The following is a 15,617-nucleotide window of genomic DNA, read 5'->3' on the forward strand; positions in this document are numbered from 1 at the left end:
ATAACCCAGTGGGTACCAGCTGTGGGTCGGATAACCCAGTCGGTACCAGCTGTGGGTCGGATAACCCAGTGGGTACCAGCTGTGGGTCGGATAACCCAGTCGGTACCAGCTGTGGGTCGATAACCCAGTCAGTACCAGCTGTGGGTCGGATAACGGATTCAGTACCGCCTTTTAAACACATCACTCATTGCTTCCAGCCACATCCCGCTGACATACCATAATAATGTTCGAGAACGTTTAGGGGGGGAACCGTGTCGTTCAAATGGTTCCGCAACGACGTAAACTGAACGTATCCCACGATGCCTCATTCTCTGCTGGTTGTGAAATTTAAACATTCGACCAAGTTAACATTACGTAGGTCTCTAACGGTTACATTACAGACCAACCCTACCGCAAACACTAGGTTTACAGTAACGGACATGCTAAGTTCAGTTGGATTCTAGGTTTACAGTAACACCTTCTGTTGGATTCTAGGTTTACAGTAACACCCTGTTCAGTTGGATTCTAGGTTTACAGTAACACCTTGTTCTGTTGGATTCTAGGTTTACAGTAACACCCTGTGCTGTTGGATTCTAGGTTTACAGTAACACCCTGTGCTGTTGGATTCTAGGTTTACAGTAACACCCTGTGCTGTTGGATTCTAGGTTTACAGTAACACCCTGTGCTGTTGGATTCTAGGTTTACAGTAACACCCTGTTCAGTTGGATTCTAGGTTTACAGTAACACCTTGTTCTGTTGGATTCTAGGTTTACAGTAACACCCTGTTCAGTTAGATTCCATTCTAGGTTTACAGTAACTTCCTACCCATAATGCTTTGAGTTTAATCTGCTTCACATGAACACGACAACAAGTTAAAAAAAACACAACCTCTTTCAAGACTTTATTAACGTGGAAGAAAATTCAACTTTTAAAAAAACAAAACAAACATTTTAATTAAACCTGGAGAGAAAAGATTTGTACAAGACGAACTACAGGTAAAAACAGAGAAGCATGTACATGATACGGTCTGTCAACACGGTTCGATTCCCACAACACCTAGCGAACTACAGACCAGACAGAGAAGTGGATTACAGACAGACAGGTAGGGGGGAGAGAGAGACTGGAGACCAGAGAGACAGACAGGTAGGGGGGGAGAGAGAGACAGACAGGTAGGGGGGGGAGAGAGAGAGAGAGAGACTGGTAACCAGACAGACCAGAGAGACAGACAGGTGGGGGGGAGACCGATCTTGTGCGACTATAATATAAAAATAAGTTGTTTCAACATTGAGAGACCGTTGGGGAGATCCAGCAGTCCGACTGGCTTATTGTAACACACTCTGATTGGCCAGCAGACAACAGGAAGTGGATTATAGTTCGGGATTGGGGGGGGACCTCCACCTGGGCTGTGATTGGCTGCGGAGTTCAGAGAGAGGTGGTGATTGGTCAGCGAGGAGCGGAGGACCTCCACCTGGGCTGTGATTGGCTGCGGGGTTCAGAGAGAGGAGGTGATTGGTCAGCGAGGAGCGGAGGACTTGCAGGACAGTAGCTTGGCCACCATCAGTCTGGCGTATCTCATCCTGCTGCCCAGCTCTTTGCAGCAGCCAAACTCCTGGATCAGAGACGTCTTGTACGTCCTGAAGTCTCGCTTCTCGTCGATGAAGGAAACGGCCCCCATCAGGGGACACAGGATCAGCTTGGTGTGGTCCTGCAGGACAGAGAGATAATCAGAGAGAGAGAGACAGAGACAGAGAGACAGAGAGAGAGAGATATAGAGATAGGAAGGTACCTGGAAGAAGTTGATCTGCACGGTGCCGTTGGTGAGGTGCAGGACGATGGCCGACTTGGTTCTGAACCAGTGTCCGAGGAACGGCAGGCGGGCCAGCTCGTCCCCGTCCCGCGGAGAGATGTTGGCGCCCGCCTTCAGAAGGTGCTCCGACATGTAGTTACGGAAATACTTCAACAACGTGATCTAGGGACAGGGGGTCAAAGGTCACAGGTCAGCTAGGCTCTAACCCTTTAACAAGAACGCTAAAGGCCTTTTAGACCGACGCTAGCGGCGAGACGCTAACCTTCTTGGAGGAGCTAAAGGCCTTTTAACCCGACGCTATCCGACAGTTAGCCTGATGCTAGCCACAGCCATAGAGAAGCACTAGCGTCGAGACGCTAACCTTCTTGGAGGAGCTAAAGGCCTTTTAACCCGACAGTTAGCCTGATGCTAGCCACAGCCATAGAGAAGCACTAGCGGCGAGACGCTAACCTTCTTGAAGGAGTTAAAGGCCTTTTAACCCGACGCTATCCGACAGTTAGCCTGATGCTAGCCACAGCCATAGAGAAGCACTAGCAGCGAGACGCTAACCTTCTTGGATAGCGTAGCTGGGTAGGAGGAGCTTAAGGCCTTTTAACCCGACAGTTAGCTCGATGCTAGCCACAGCCATAGAGAAGCACTAGCGGCGAGACGCTAACCTTCTTGGAGAGCGTCGCTGGGTAGGAGCGGACGCTGAGGTAGCTCTCGGCGGCCATCTTGTCGATGTACTGAAGACTGTCTCCGTCCGCGTACATGATCATCCTGGTACAGTCGTTAAACAGCACGCCCACACTGTTATCACACAGCTGGTAACCTGGAGGAGACGGGTCGACATGGTAACAGAGACAGGGTTGACATGGCGACAGAGAGAGACAGGGTTGACATGGCGACAGAGAGAGAGAGAGAGAGAGAGAGAGAGAGACAGGGTTGACATGGCGACAGGGTTGACATGGCGACAGAGAGAGAGAGAGAGAGAGAGAGAGTGACAGGGTTGACATGGCGACAGAGAGAGAGAGAGAGAGACAGGGTTGACATGGCGACAGAGAGAGAGAGAGAGACAGGGTTGACATGGCGACAGAGAGAGAGAGAGAGACAGGGTTGACATGGCGACAGAGAGAGAGAGAGAGACAGGGTTGGCATGGCGACAGAGAGAGAGAGAGAGAGACAGGGTTGGCATGGCGACAGAGAGAGAGAGAGAGACGGTTGGCATGGCGACAGAGAGAGAGAGAGAGACAGGGTTGACATGGCGACAGAGAGAGAGAGACAGGGTTGGCATGGCGACAGAGAGAGAGACAGGGTTGACATGGCGACAGAGAGAGAGAGAGAGACAGGGTTGACATGGCGACAGAGAGAGAGAGAGAGAGACAGGGTTGGCATGGCGACAGAGAGAGAGAGAGACAGGGTTGGCATGGCGAGAGAGAGAGAGAGAGACAGGGTTGGCATGGCGACAGAGAGAGAGAGAGACAGGGTTGACATGGCGACAGAGAGAGAGAGACAGGGTTGGCATGGCGACAGAGAGAGAGAGAGACAGGGTTGGCATGGCGACAGAGAGAGAGAGAGACAGGGTTGGCATGGCGACAGAGAGAGAGAGAGACAGGGTTGGCATGGCGACAGAGAGAGAGAGAGAGACAGGGTTGGCATGGCGACAGAGAGAGAGAGAGAGAGACAGGGTTGACATGGCGACAGAGAGAGAGAGAGAGAGACAGGGTTGACATGGCGACAGAGAGAGAGAGAGAGACAGGGTTGACATGGCGACAGAGAGAGAGAGAGAGACAGGGTTGACATGGCGACAGAGAGAGAGAGAGAGAGACAGGGTTGACATGGCGACAGAGAGAGAGACAGGGTTGACATGGCGACAGAGAGAGAGAGAGAGACAGGGTTGACATGGCGACAGAGAGAGAGAGAGAGACAGGGTTGACATGGCGACAGAGAGAGAGACAGGGTTGGCATGGCGACAGAGAGAGAGAGACAGGGTTGGCATGGCGACAGAGAGAGAGAGACAGGGTTGGCATGGCGACAGAGAGAGAGAGAGAGACAGGGTTGACATGGCGAGAGAGAGAGAGAGAGAGACAGGGTTGACATGGCGACAGAGAGAGAGAGAGACAGGGTTGACATGGCGACAGAGAGAGAGAGAGAGACAGGGTTGACATGGCGACAGAGAGAGAGAGAGAGACAGGGTTGACATGGCGACAGAGAGAGAGAGAGAGACAGGGTTGACATGGCGACAGAGAGAGAGAGAGAGAGAGAGAGAGACAGGGTTGACATGGCGACAGAGAGAGAGAGACAGGGTTGACATGGCGACAGAGAGAGAGAGAGACAGGGTTGACATGGCGACAGAGAGAGAGAGAGACAGGGTTGACATGGCGACAGAGAGAGAGAGAGAGAGAGACAGGGTTGACATGGCGACAGAGAGAGAGAGAGAGAGAGAGAGACAGGGTTGACATGGCGACGAGAGAGAGAGAGAGACAGGGTTGACATGGCGACAGAGAGAGAGAGACAGGGTTGACATGGCGACAGAGAGCGAGAGAGACAGGGTTGACATGGCGACAGAGAGCGAGAGAGACAGGGTTGACATGGCGACAGAGAGAGAGAGAGAGAGAGAGACAGGGGTTGACATGGCGACAGAGAGAGAGAGAGAGACAGGGTTGACATGGCGACAGAGAGCGAGAGACAGGGTTGACATGGCGACAGAGAGAGAGAGAGAGACAGGGTTGACATGGCGACAGAGAGAGAGAGAGACAGGGTTGACATGGCGACAGAGAGAGAGAGAGACAGGGTTGACATGGCGACAGAGAGAGAGAGAGACAGGGTTGACATGGCGACAGAGAGAGAGAGAGAGACAGGGTTGACATGGCGACAGAGAGAGAGAGAGAGACAGGGTTGACATGGCGACAGAGAGAGAGAGAGAGAGAGAGAGACAGGGTTGACATGGCGACAGAGAGAGAGAGAGAGAGAGAGAGACAGGGTTGACATGGCGACAGAGAGAGAGAGAGAGACAGGGTTGACATGGCGACAGAGAGAGAGAGAGACAGGGTTGACATGGCGACAGAGAGAGAGAGAGACAGGGTTGACATGGCGACAGAGAGAGAGAGAGAGACAGGGTTGACATGGCAACAGAGAGAGAGAGAGAGACAGGGTTGACATGGCGACAGAGAGAGAGAGAGACAGGGTTGACATGGCGACAGAGAGAGAGAGAGAGAGACAGGGTTGACATGGCGACAGAGAGAGAGAGACAGGGTTGACATGGCGACAGAGAGAGAGAGAGAGAGACAGGGTTGACATGGCGACAGAGAGAGAGAGAGAGAGAGAGAGAGAGAGAGAGGGTTGACATGGCGACAGAGAGCGAGAGAGAGAGACAGGGTTGACATGGCGACAGAGAGCGAGAGAGAGAGACAGGGTTGACATGGCGACAGAGAGCGAGAGAGAGAGAGACAGGGTTGACATGGCGACAGAGAGCGAGAGACAGGGTTGACATGGCGAGAGAGAGAGAGAGAGAGAGGGTTGACATGGCGACAGAGAGAGGGTTGACATGGCGACAGTTGTTACCCAGTCCGTATTTGTCGCTGTAGTCGACCCACTTGCTGATCCAGAAGATGGGGACACAGGCTGGGTCCTCGGCCTCCTCTGGAAACACAGGGGTCAGGGGTTAAAGGTCAATATGTTGGGCTGTGTCTCGTACCCATGGGAACGAGTCCTCCGAGGACTCGACAGTGTGTGTGTCGTACCCATGGGAACGAGTCCTCCGAGGACTCGACAGTGTGTGTGTCGTACCCATGCGTACGAGTCCTCCGAGGACTCGACAGTCTCTCGTACCCATGGGAACGAGTCCTCCGAGGACTCGACAGTCTCTCGTACCCATGGGAACGAGTCCTCCGAGGACTCGACAGTCTCTCGTACCCATGGGAACGAGTCCTCCGAGGACTCGACAGTCTCTCGTACCCATGGGAACGAGTCCTCCGAGGACTCGACAGTCTCTCGTACCCATGGGAACGAGTCCTCCGAGGACTCGACAGTCTCTCGTACCCATGGGAACGAGTCCTCCGAGGACTCGACAGTCTCTCGTACCCATGGGAACGAGCCCTCCGAGGACTCGACAGTCTCTCGTACCCATGGGAACGAGTCCTCCGAGGACTCGACAGTCTCTCGTACCCATGGGAACGAGTCCTCCGAGGACTCGACAGTCTCTCGTACCCATGGGAACGAGTCCTCCGAGGCCTCGACAGTCTCTCGTAACCCGTGGGAACGAGTCCTCGACAGTGTGTGTGTGTGTGTGTCGTACCCATGGGAACGAGTCCTCCGAGGACTCGGCAGTGTGTGTGTGTGTGTGTGTCGTACCCATGCGTACGAGTCCTCGACAGTGTGTGTGTGTGTGTCGTACCCATGCGTACGAGTCCTCTCTCCGACGGCTTGGCAGCGTTGCAGGCGTCCAGTTGCTGCAGCAGTTCGTTCAGGTGACAGTCTGTCGCCGCAGGAATCTCTCTGAGCAGCGGCTCGTCTTTCTGCTCCACCTTCTCCGTCCCTGATGAGGACAAGAGGACGACGCTAGACCCTCGCCGAAGGAAAGGAAGGGAGGAAAGGAAGGAAGGGAGGAAAGGAGAGAGACCCCGACACTAGACCCTCCGCTGAAGAGGGAGGAAAGGAAGGAAGGGAGGAAAGGAAGGAAGGGAGGAAAGGAAGGAAGGGAGGAAAGGAAGGGAGGAAAGGGAGAGAGAGACACCAGACCACAGCGTCCTACGTGGTGCGAATCCTAACCTTTGTTGTTGAGGGCGGTGAGCGGGCGCCTCTGGCCGGGCTCCAGAGACGACGGAGCGATGGAGAAGCGCGGCGGTACGGTCAGGCAGGTGGTGGGGAGACGTAAGGGGATGTAACCCTCGGTGAAGAACTCGTCCGTCTGCAGCTGGGAGACGGTGGGGCGCTGAGACGGGTCGGCGTGGAGCATTCGCTTGATCAGAGACGCCGCCACCGGGTTGATTTGCTACAGAAACAGAATTTAAACAACAAAAAAACAGGAGAAACGGAGAGAAGTTTTTGTGACGAAAACTGGAAATCAGCACGAATGACCTTTGAACTATTAAGGTAATTGACACCTTCAATGTGTTAACTCACCCAGGGGGATAATGTAGTGGTATAATACGGTAGTAACTCACCCAGGGGGATAATGTAGTGGTATAATACGGTAGTAACTCACCCAGGGGGATAATGTAGTGGTATAATACGGTAGTAACTCACCCAGGGGGATAATGTAGTGGTATAATACGGTAGTAACTCACCCAGGGGATAATGTTGTGATATAATACGGTAGTTACTCACCCAGGGGGATAATGTAGTAACTCACCCAGGGGGGATAATGTAGTAATATAATACCGTAGTAACTCACCCAGGGGGATAATGTAGTGATATAATACGGTAGTAACTCACCCAGGGGGATAATGTAGTGGTATAATAATGTAGTAACTCACCCAGGGGGATAATGTAGTAACTCACCCACGGGGGTTAATGTAGCGGTATAATACGGTAGTAACTCACCCAGGGGGATAATGTAGTGGTATAATACGGTAGTAACTCACCCAGGGAGATAATGTAGTGGCATAATACGGTAGTAACTCACCAAGGGGGGATAATGTAGTGGTATAATACGGTAGTAACTCACCCAGGGGGATAATGTAGTAACTCACCCAGGGAATAGTGTAATTGTTTTTTTTGATTCGGTTGTAGGTTTCCTTCAGACACGTCGTCTCAAACGGAGGTTTACCGACCAGCAGCGTGAACCTGAGAGAGACGAGAATACCTGGTCAAATATACTGGCCACTACTGGGGGGGACGATCCCCCAGATACAGACCACTACCGGGGGGGGACGATCCCCCAGATACAGACCACTACCGGGGGGGGACGATCCCCCAGATACAGACCACTACCGGGGGGACCCGACCCCCCCCAGATACAGACCACTACCGGTGGGACCCGACCCCCCCCAGATACAGACCACTACCGGGGGGGGACGACCACTACCGGGGGGGGACGACCCCCCCCAGATACAGACCACTACCGAGGGGACGACCCCCCCCCAGATACAGACCACTACCGGGGGGGACGACCCCCCCCAGATACAGACCACTACCGGGGGGGGACGACCCCCCAGATACAGACCACTACCGGGGGGGGGATGACCCCCCCCAGATACAGACCACTACCGGGGGGGACGACCCCCCCCAGATACAGACCACTACCGGGGGGGACGACCCCCCCCAGATACAGACCACTACCGGGGGGGGGACGATCCCCCAGATACAGACCACTACCGGGGGGGGACGATCCCCCAGATACAGACCACTGCCGGGGGGGACGACCCCCCCCCAGATACAGACCACTGCCGGGGGGGACGACCCCCCCCCAGATACAGACCACTGCCGGGGACGACGACCCCCCCCAGATACAGACCACTACCGGGGGAGACGACCCCCCCCAGATACAGACCACTACCGGGGGGGACGACCCCCCCCAGATACAGACCACTACCGGGGGGGACGACCCCCACTAGATACAGACCACTACCGGGGGGGACGACGGCCCCCCAGATACAGACCACTACCGGGGGGGGGGACGGCCCCCCAGATACAGACCACTACCGGGGGGGGGGACGACCCCCCAGATACAGACCACTACCGGGGGGGACGACCCCCCAGATACAGACCACTACCGGGGGGGACGACCCCCCAGATACAGACCACTACCGGGGGGGGGGACGACGACCCCCCAGATACAGACCACTACCGGGGGGGACGACGACCCCCCCAGATACAGACCACTACTGGGGGGGACGATCCCCCAGATACAGACCACTACCGGGGGGGACGATCCCCCAGATACAGACCACTACCGGGGGGGACGACGACCCCCCAGATACAGACCACTACCGGGGGGGACGACGACCCCCCAGATACAGACCACTACCGGGGGGGACGACGACCCCCCCCAGATACAGACCACTACTGGGGGGGACGATCCCCCAGATACAGACCACTACCGGGGGGGGGGGGGACGACCCCCCAGATACAGACCACTACCGGGGGGGGGGGACGACCCCCCCAGATACAGACCACTACCGGGGGGGGGGGACGACCCCCCAGATACAGACCACTACCGGGGGGGGGGGACGACCCCCCAGATACAGACCACTACCGGGGGGGGACGATCCCCCAGATACAGACCACTACCGGGGGGGGACGACCCCCCCAGATACAGACCACTACCGGGGGGGGACGACCCCCCCCAGATACAGACCACTACCGGGGGGGGGGGACGACCCCCCCAGATACAGACCACTACCGGGGGGGACGATCCCCCAGATACAGACCACTACCGGGGGGGGACGATCCCCCAGATACAGACCACTACCGGGGGGGGACGATCCCCCAGATACAGACCACTACCGGGGGGGGACGATCCCCCAGATACAGACCACTACCGGGGGGGGACGATCCCCCAGATACAGACCACTACCGGGGGGGGACGATCCCCCAGATACAGACCACTACCGGGGGGGGACGATCCCCCAGATACAGACCACTACCGGGGGGGGACGATCCCCCAGATACAGACCACTACCGGGGGGGGACGATCCCCCAGATACAGACCACTACCGGGGGGGGACGATCCCCCAGATACAGACCACTACCGGGGGGGACGATCCCCCAGATACAGACCACTACCGGGGGGGACGACGACCCCCCAGATACAGACCACTACCGGGGGGGGACGATCCCCCAGATACAGACCACTACCGGGGGGGGGACGATCCCCCAGATACAGACCACTACCGGGGGGGACGATCCCCCAGATACAGACCACTACCGGGGGGGGACGATCCCCCAGATACAGACCACTACCGGGGGGGGGGGACGATCCCCCAGATACAGACCACTACCGGGGGGGGACGATCCCCCAGATACAGACCACTACCGGGGGGGGGGGACGACCCCCCCAGATACAGACCACTACCGGGGGGGGGACGATCCCCCAGATACAGACCACTACCGGGGGGGGACGATCCCCCAGATACAGACCACTACCGGGGGGGGGGGACGACCCCCCAGATACAGACCACTACCGGGGGGGGGACGATCCCCCAGATACAGACCACTACCGGGGGGGGGGGGGACGACCCCCCAGATACAGACCACTACCGGGGGGGGGGGGGACCCCCCAGATACAGACCACTACCGGGGGGGGGGGGGACCCCCCAGATACAGACCACTACTGGGGGGGGACGACCTGGTCAAATATAAATGTATTTATTAGCCCAGTAGCTAAGCTCGTCTGCGTTTCCCCACTTACAGGATGCAGCCCAGAGACCAGACGTCGACCTCGAAACTGTGTCCTTTCTTACAGAGGACCTCCGGGGCGATGTAGTTCGGCGTGCCGCACAGAGTCTTCTTACGTTCCCCTTCGAATTCTATCTTGGTGGCGAGGCCAAAGTCACCTTGGAGGAGGGAGACAGGCGTTTAGACAAGGTGCTGTACAGAGGTGTGTGTAGAGGTGTGTGTGTGTGTGTACATTCTGGACCGGCCCACCAAGTGTGTGTGTGTGTGTGTGTGTGTGTATTAATGTGTGTGTGTGTGTGTGTATAGTGTGTGTGTGTATGCGCTGCGTACCAATCTTGACGTCCATGTCGTCGCTGAGGAAGATGTTCCCCAGTTTCAGGTCTCTGTGTATCACTCTGTTGTTGTGGAGATACTGACAGCCTTTTACCAGCTGCATCATATAATACCGGGCCTCAGGCTCCGTTATGGCCTTACGACGCTTATGCAGCTCCAACAGAGACTGGAGGGGGGGACAGAGAAATGGAGGGGGGGAATTGGGGGGGGGGGGACGGAGGGGGGGAGAAATGGAGGGACGGGAGAAATGGAGGGGGGGAATGGGGGGGGGGACGGAGGGAATGGAGGGGGGAGAGAAATGGAGGGGTTTAGTAACTATTATATCACTGGGGGTAACTTGGATTTTTTTAAGGGTTTAACTTCTGAATGTCTGATTGGAAAGAGGGGGACGGGACAATGTACTTAGTCCAAGTTGTCATGCCAAGAAAAAATAAAGTTTTTTAGTAGTTTGTACAAAATCATAAATCAAAAAAGGGCAGTTTACGTTTATTTAGAAAGTTCATGAGTTGTAAAAAACTTTTCAATTCAAAAGCACAAAAAAACACACACACACACACACACACACACAGTACTTATGCAATCCTAGTTAGTCACCTTGAAAAGGAGGGGGACAAGTTGTGTTTTAAACAACAAGTCTTGTTAATTCAAGTAGCTAGTCATGTTGAGCGTTAAGTTTCATTTACATTTTACATTTCCTTCCTAGACTAGGAAGAGTCCAAAACTAGATACAGTAGCTCCTAAAAATACATTATTATCATCATCAAAAGACAACTTAAACCCAAGTTAAAAAAAATATAAAAATCATAAATCCAACTCACCCTTCGTCTGCAAATTTCCAAAACGACAAAAACAAAATCATCATCCTCGAAAAATCCGTGAAATCCAACAATGTGAGGATTATCGAGACTCTTGTGAATGGCGATTTCAGAGCTCATTTTCTCCCTCTGATGTGGCTTGAGAATCATAGATTTAGGGACGACTTTACCGGCGAAAACTTCTTTCGTTTCCATATCTGTGATTTCGTAACATTTAGCGAAACCACCTTTACCGAGAAATCTTCCCCGGGTGTATTTCTTGAACGTCCGAGGATCTATAAGAATATCCGGGATTTCTTTCAGAGGAGCCGATTTGGGGTCGACGGTTGTCGACGGGTTCGTCGCCTTGGTTACAGGAGCACTCATTTTTAATAATAATAATAATAATTAATAAAAAAATAAAGTGCTCTTCGAAAGCAAAAAAATAAAAGATATAAGTTGACAAAATCTAAAAAGAAATAAAAATCCAATACAAAAACAAAAAGAGAAAAAAGAAAAAGTTATGCTAACCTTTAGCCAAGGCTAGCTAGCTAGCTAGCCTTCCGAGTAAACCACTGAATTCAAATCAAAACTAAACCTACATTTTTTACCAAACTGTTCGCTTAAAAACAATTTTTTAACGTACGATTACCCAAGAATCAAATCGATTTTTGTAACTTTAATATAATTGAATTATAATATAAACAACACCTCACCGTTGTTACTACTTTGCTCGTCGTTTACTTTATGAACAACAGCGTCGACTGAAGCTGTTAGTTTAAATGCTGCTCTGGTCGTTACGGCCGCCTGTGATTGGTCCTGACCAGTTTGAATTCGGACGGAAGCAAAGCATCACGGGAAACAAGAAAAAATGGGCCAATTACCGAGCGGAAAATTCATATGCGTAGCACCGATTAGTTAAAACACCTGTAGATAACGCCCCTTATCTTCCTTAGACACGGACCAATCACCGACCAAACAAAAACCCCAAGACGATAACCAAATGAATTGTGGGAAATGTAGTAGCTTGTATTGTCGTGTGAATTGAAAATCCACACCTTATCAAGAAGGAAAAACAAAACAAAAAACGTTATTATTACAACCCATCGCCGATAAAACAAAAACAATACTTATATGTGTTTTAGGTAAACTATAAACAATAGAACTGTTGCCAAAAATGTAAACTCCGTCTGACAAGGATGAGTCTGACTTCTCTCACCCAATTCACGACATTTCCTTTAGGAATGTAGTGAAGTGAAAGTAAAAATTGTCAATAATATAAATAGTAAAGTAAAGTAAAAAAAAGAAAAAAAAGTAGTACTTTAAAGTATTTTTACTTAAGTAGTTCACACCACTGGTTTTAGGTTAGCGTAAAGGCAGCCTCATGCTTCCCAACAAAAACAGTTCCGGACAAATTCATGCAAATAAGTCTCCGCTGCACAACCGATTGGCAAACGCACTGCAAGGAATAAGTTAGTCGTAAATATTTCAAAAACTAAAATCATTAGATTTGGGCCAAAATTATTCACTAAACCCTAAACCTCAACTAAATATTGTAATAAATAAATAATTAAACTGCTTGGATTAACCCTGGATTGTAAAACTGTCCTGGTCAAAATATATTTGATACAACAGTAGCTAAGATGGGGAGAAGTCTGTCCATAATAAAGCCCTGCTCTACCTTCTTAACAACACTATCAACAAGGCAGGTCCTACAGGCCCTAGTTTCTACCTTCTTAACAACACTATCAACAAGGCAGGTCCTACAGGCCCTAGTTTCTACCTTCTTAACAACACTATCAACAAGGCAGGTCCTACAGGCCCTAGTTTCTACCTTCTCAACAACACTATCAACAAGGCAGGTCCTACAGGCCCTAGTTTCTACCTTCTTAACAACACTATCAACAAGGCAGGTCCTACAGGCCCTAGTTTCTACCTATAGTCTCCACATCTCACCACCACTACCTTGGATTCCCCTCTGAATCCTGTTTACCCTGTTCTACTCAGCCAACTCTAACCTCAGTCTCCACATCTGGTTTTTCTGCAACTTATCCGAGCTTCCCTGGACCAACACTCCATATCTCCCTGTGTTACAATAAATAATTGGGTTTAATTCATCCCTGTTTCCTCATCTGAGTCTGTTCCTGGGTACCCCTGTGTCGCGTACGATCTGGCCCGAGAGATGGAGATTGAGTCCCGCGTTGTTCGTCAGGCTCAGCTGAACCGAGGTCTGATCCAGGAAACGGTCCTTGTAAGGTTCTGTTTGTGCCAGATTCAGTTCAGTTCTGATGTTCTTCAATGGGGCACGTTCTACTCACCTCACCCTGTCACCCTGGCATGAACCGGACTGTCGCCTTCCAGGCGTCAGCGAGTTTTCAGGTGGAGAAAGACGCTCGGGAACAAAACCTCCACCAAAACCTGGATCCGGGTCTGCTTCGTCCTCTTCCCATAATCAATCGCCCCCTGGTCTCACATCGCTTTGGACTTCGTCACTGACCTCCCCCCCATTGAACGGTAACTCAGTCATTCTCGCTATTATTGACCGATTTGTTTTTTTCTCCGAAGCGGCTCACTTCCTTCCCCTCTCCAAGCTTCCTTCCTCCCGGGAGACGGCGAACCTGCTGGTATCCCATGTTTTACGGCTCAATGGCATCCCTAGTGACATTGTTTCTGACAGAGGACCCCCAACGGCCAGAAGACCCCCAACGGCCAGAAGAGACCCAACGACCAGAAGACCCCCAACGGCCAGAAGACCCCCAACAGCCAGAAGACCCCCAACGACCAGAAGACCCCCAACGACCAGAAGACCCCCAACAGCCAGAAGACCCCCAACGACCAGAAGACCCCCAATGACCAGAAGACCCCCAACGACCAGAAGACCCCCAACAGCCAGAAGACCCCCAACGGCCAGAAGACCCCCAACGACCCCCAACGGCCAGAAGACCCCCAACGGCCAGAAGACCCCCAATGGCCAGAAGACCCCCAACGACCCCCAACGGCCAGAAGACCCTCAACGACCAGAAGACCCCCAACGGCCAGACCGAGCGGGCCAAGCAGGAGTTGGAAACTGCCCTACGCTGTGTGACTTCAGCTAACCCTTCCTCTTGGAGTGCCCAGCTACCCTGGGTGGAATATGCCCAGAACACGCTCATCGAGGGTGGAGCGGCAGCGTAGCCTAGCGGTTAGAGTGGAGGGGCGGCAGCGTAGCCTAGCGGTTAGAGTGGAGGGGCGGCAGCGTAGCCTAGTGGTTAGAGCGTTGGACTAGTAACAGAAAGGTTGCAAGATCGAATCCCCTGAGCTGACAAGGTACAAATCTGTCGTTCTGCCCCCTGAACAAGGCAGTTAAACCCACTGTTCCTAGGCCATCATTGTAAATAAGAATTTGTTTTTAACTGACTTGCCTAGTTAAATAAAGATAAAATCAACACCTCATCAGGTATGTCTCCCTTTCAGTGTTCTCTGGTTTCCCCTGCCCAAGAGGTTGAAGTAGCGGTGCCCTCAGTCCAGGACCCAATCCCAAGCTAACCTTTGTCGTCGAACCTGGAGGAGGGCCCGGGCTGCTCTTCTTCCTGACTCAGTCCAGGACCCAATCCCAAGCTAACCGTTGTCGTCTCACCTGGAGGAGGGCCCGGGCTGCTCTTCTTCGTGCCTCAGTCCAGGACCCAATCCCAAGCTAACCGTTGTCGTCGCACCTGGAGGAGGGCCCGGGCTGCTCTTCTTCGTGCCTCAGTCCAGGACCCAATCCCAAGCTAACCGTCGCCGCCACAGTCTACACTCCAGGCCAAAAAGGTATGGCTTTCATTGAATGACTTGCCCCTGAAAGTGGTTTCCAAAAAACTAGCTTTCATTGGCCCCTTTGAGATCGATCGTGTCATAAACCCATCTGCTGTTCATCTGAAACTCCCAGACAGTAAACTAACAGACTCTATACTCTAGAACAGTAAACTAACAGACTGACTCTATACTCTAGAACAGTAAACTAAGACTGACTCTATACTCTAGAACAGTAAACTAACAGACTGACTCTATACTCTAGAACAGTAAACTAACAGACTGACTCTATACTCTAGAACAGTAAACTAACAGACTGACTCTATACTCTAGAACAGTAAACTAACAGACTCTATACTCTAGAACAGTAAACTAACAGACTGACTCTATACTCTAGAACAGTAAACTAACAGACTCTATACTCTAGAACAGTAAACTAACAGACTCTATACTCTAGAACAGTAAACTAACAGACTGACTCTATACTCTAGAACAGTAAACTAACAGACTGACTCTATACTCTAGAACAGTAAACTAACAGACTCTATACTCTAGAACAGTAAACTAACAGACTCTATACTCTAGAACAGTAAACTAACAGACTCTATACTCTA

General features: G+C 52.4%; 1 protein-coding gene across 1 annotated transcript; it reads right to left on the bottom strand.

The window, feature by feature from the left end:
- Positions 1-854: 854 nt before the first annotated feature.
- plk1 (polo-like kinase 1 (Drosophila)) lies at positions 855-12,017 on the bottom strand. Its single transcript, XM_029745706.1, has 10 exons — positions 11,257-12,017; positions 10,436-10,604; positions 10,119-10,263; positions 7,459-7,552; positions 6,536-6,758; positions 6,162-6,302; positions 5,330-5,407; positions 2,443-2,597; positions 1,766-1,948; positions 855-1,684 (listed from the first exon to the last, which is right to left on the bottom strand). The coding sequence occupies exons 1-10, from the start codon at positions 11,617-11,619 to the stop codon at positions 1,493-1,495; spliced, it is 1,743 nt and encodes a 580-aa protein (XP_029601566.1). The 5' UTR covers positions 11,620-12,017; the 3' UTR covers positions 855-1,492.
- Between the last annotated feature and the right edge of the window lie 3,600 nt (positions 12,018-15,617).

Source organism: Salmo trutta, unplaced genomic scaffold (assembly GCF_901001165.1).
Source record: "Salmo trutta unplaced genomic scaffold, fSalTru1.1, whole genome shotgun sequence".
In the NCBI taxonomy this organism is placed as follows: domain Eukaryota; kingdom Metazoa; phylum Chordata; class Actinopteri; order Salmoniformes; family Salmonidae; genus Salmo; species Salmo trutta.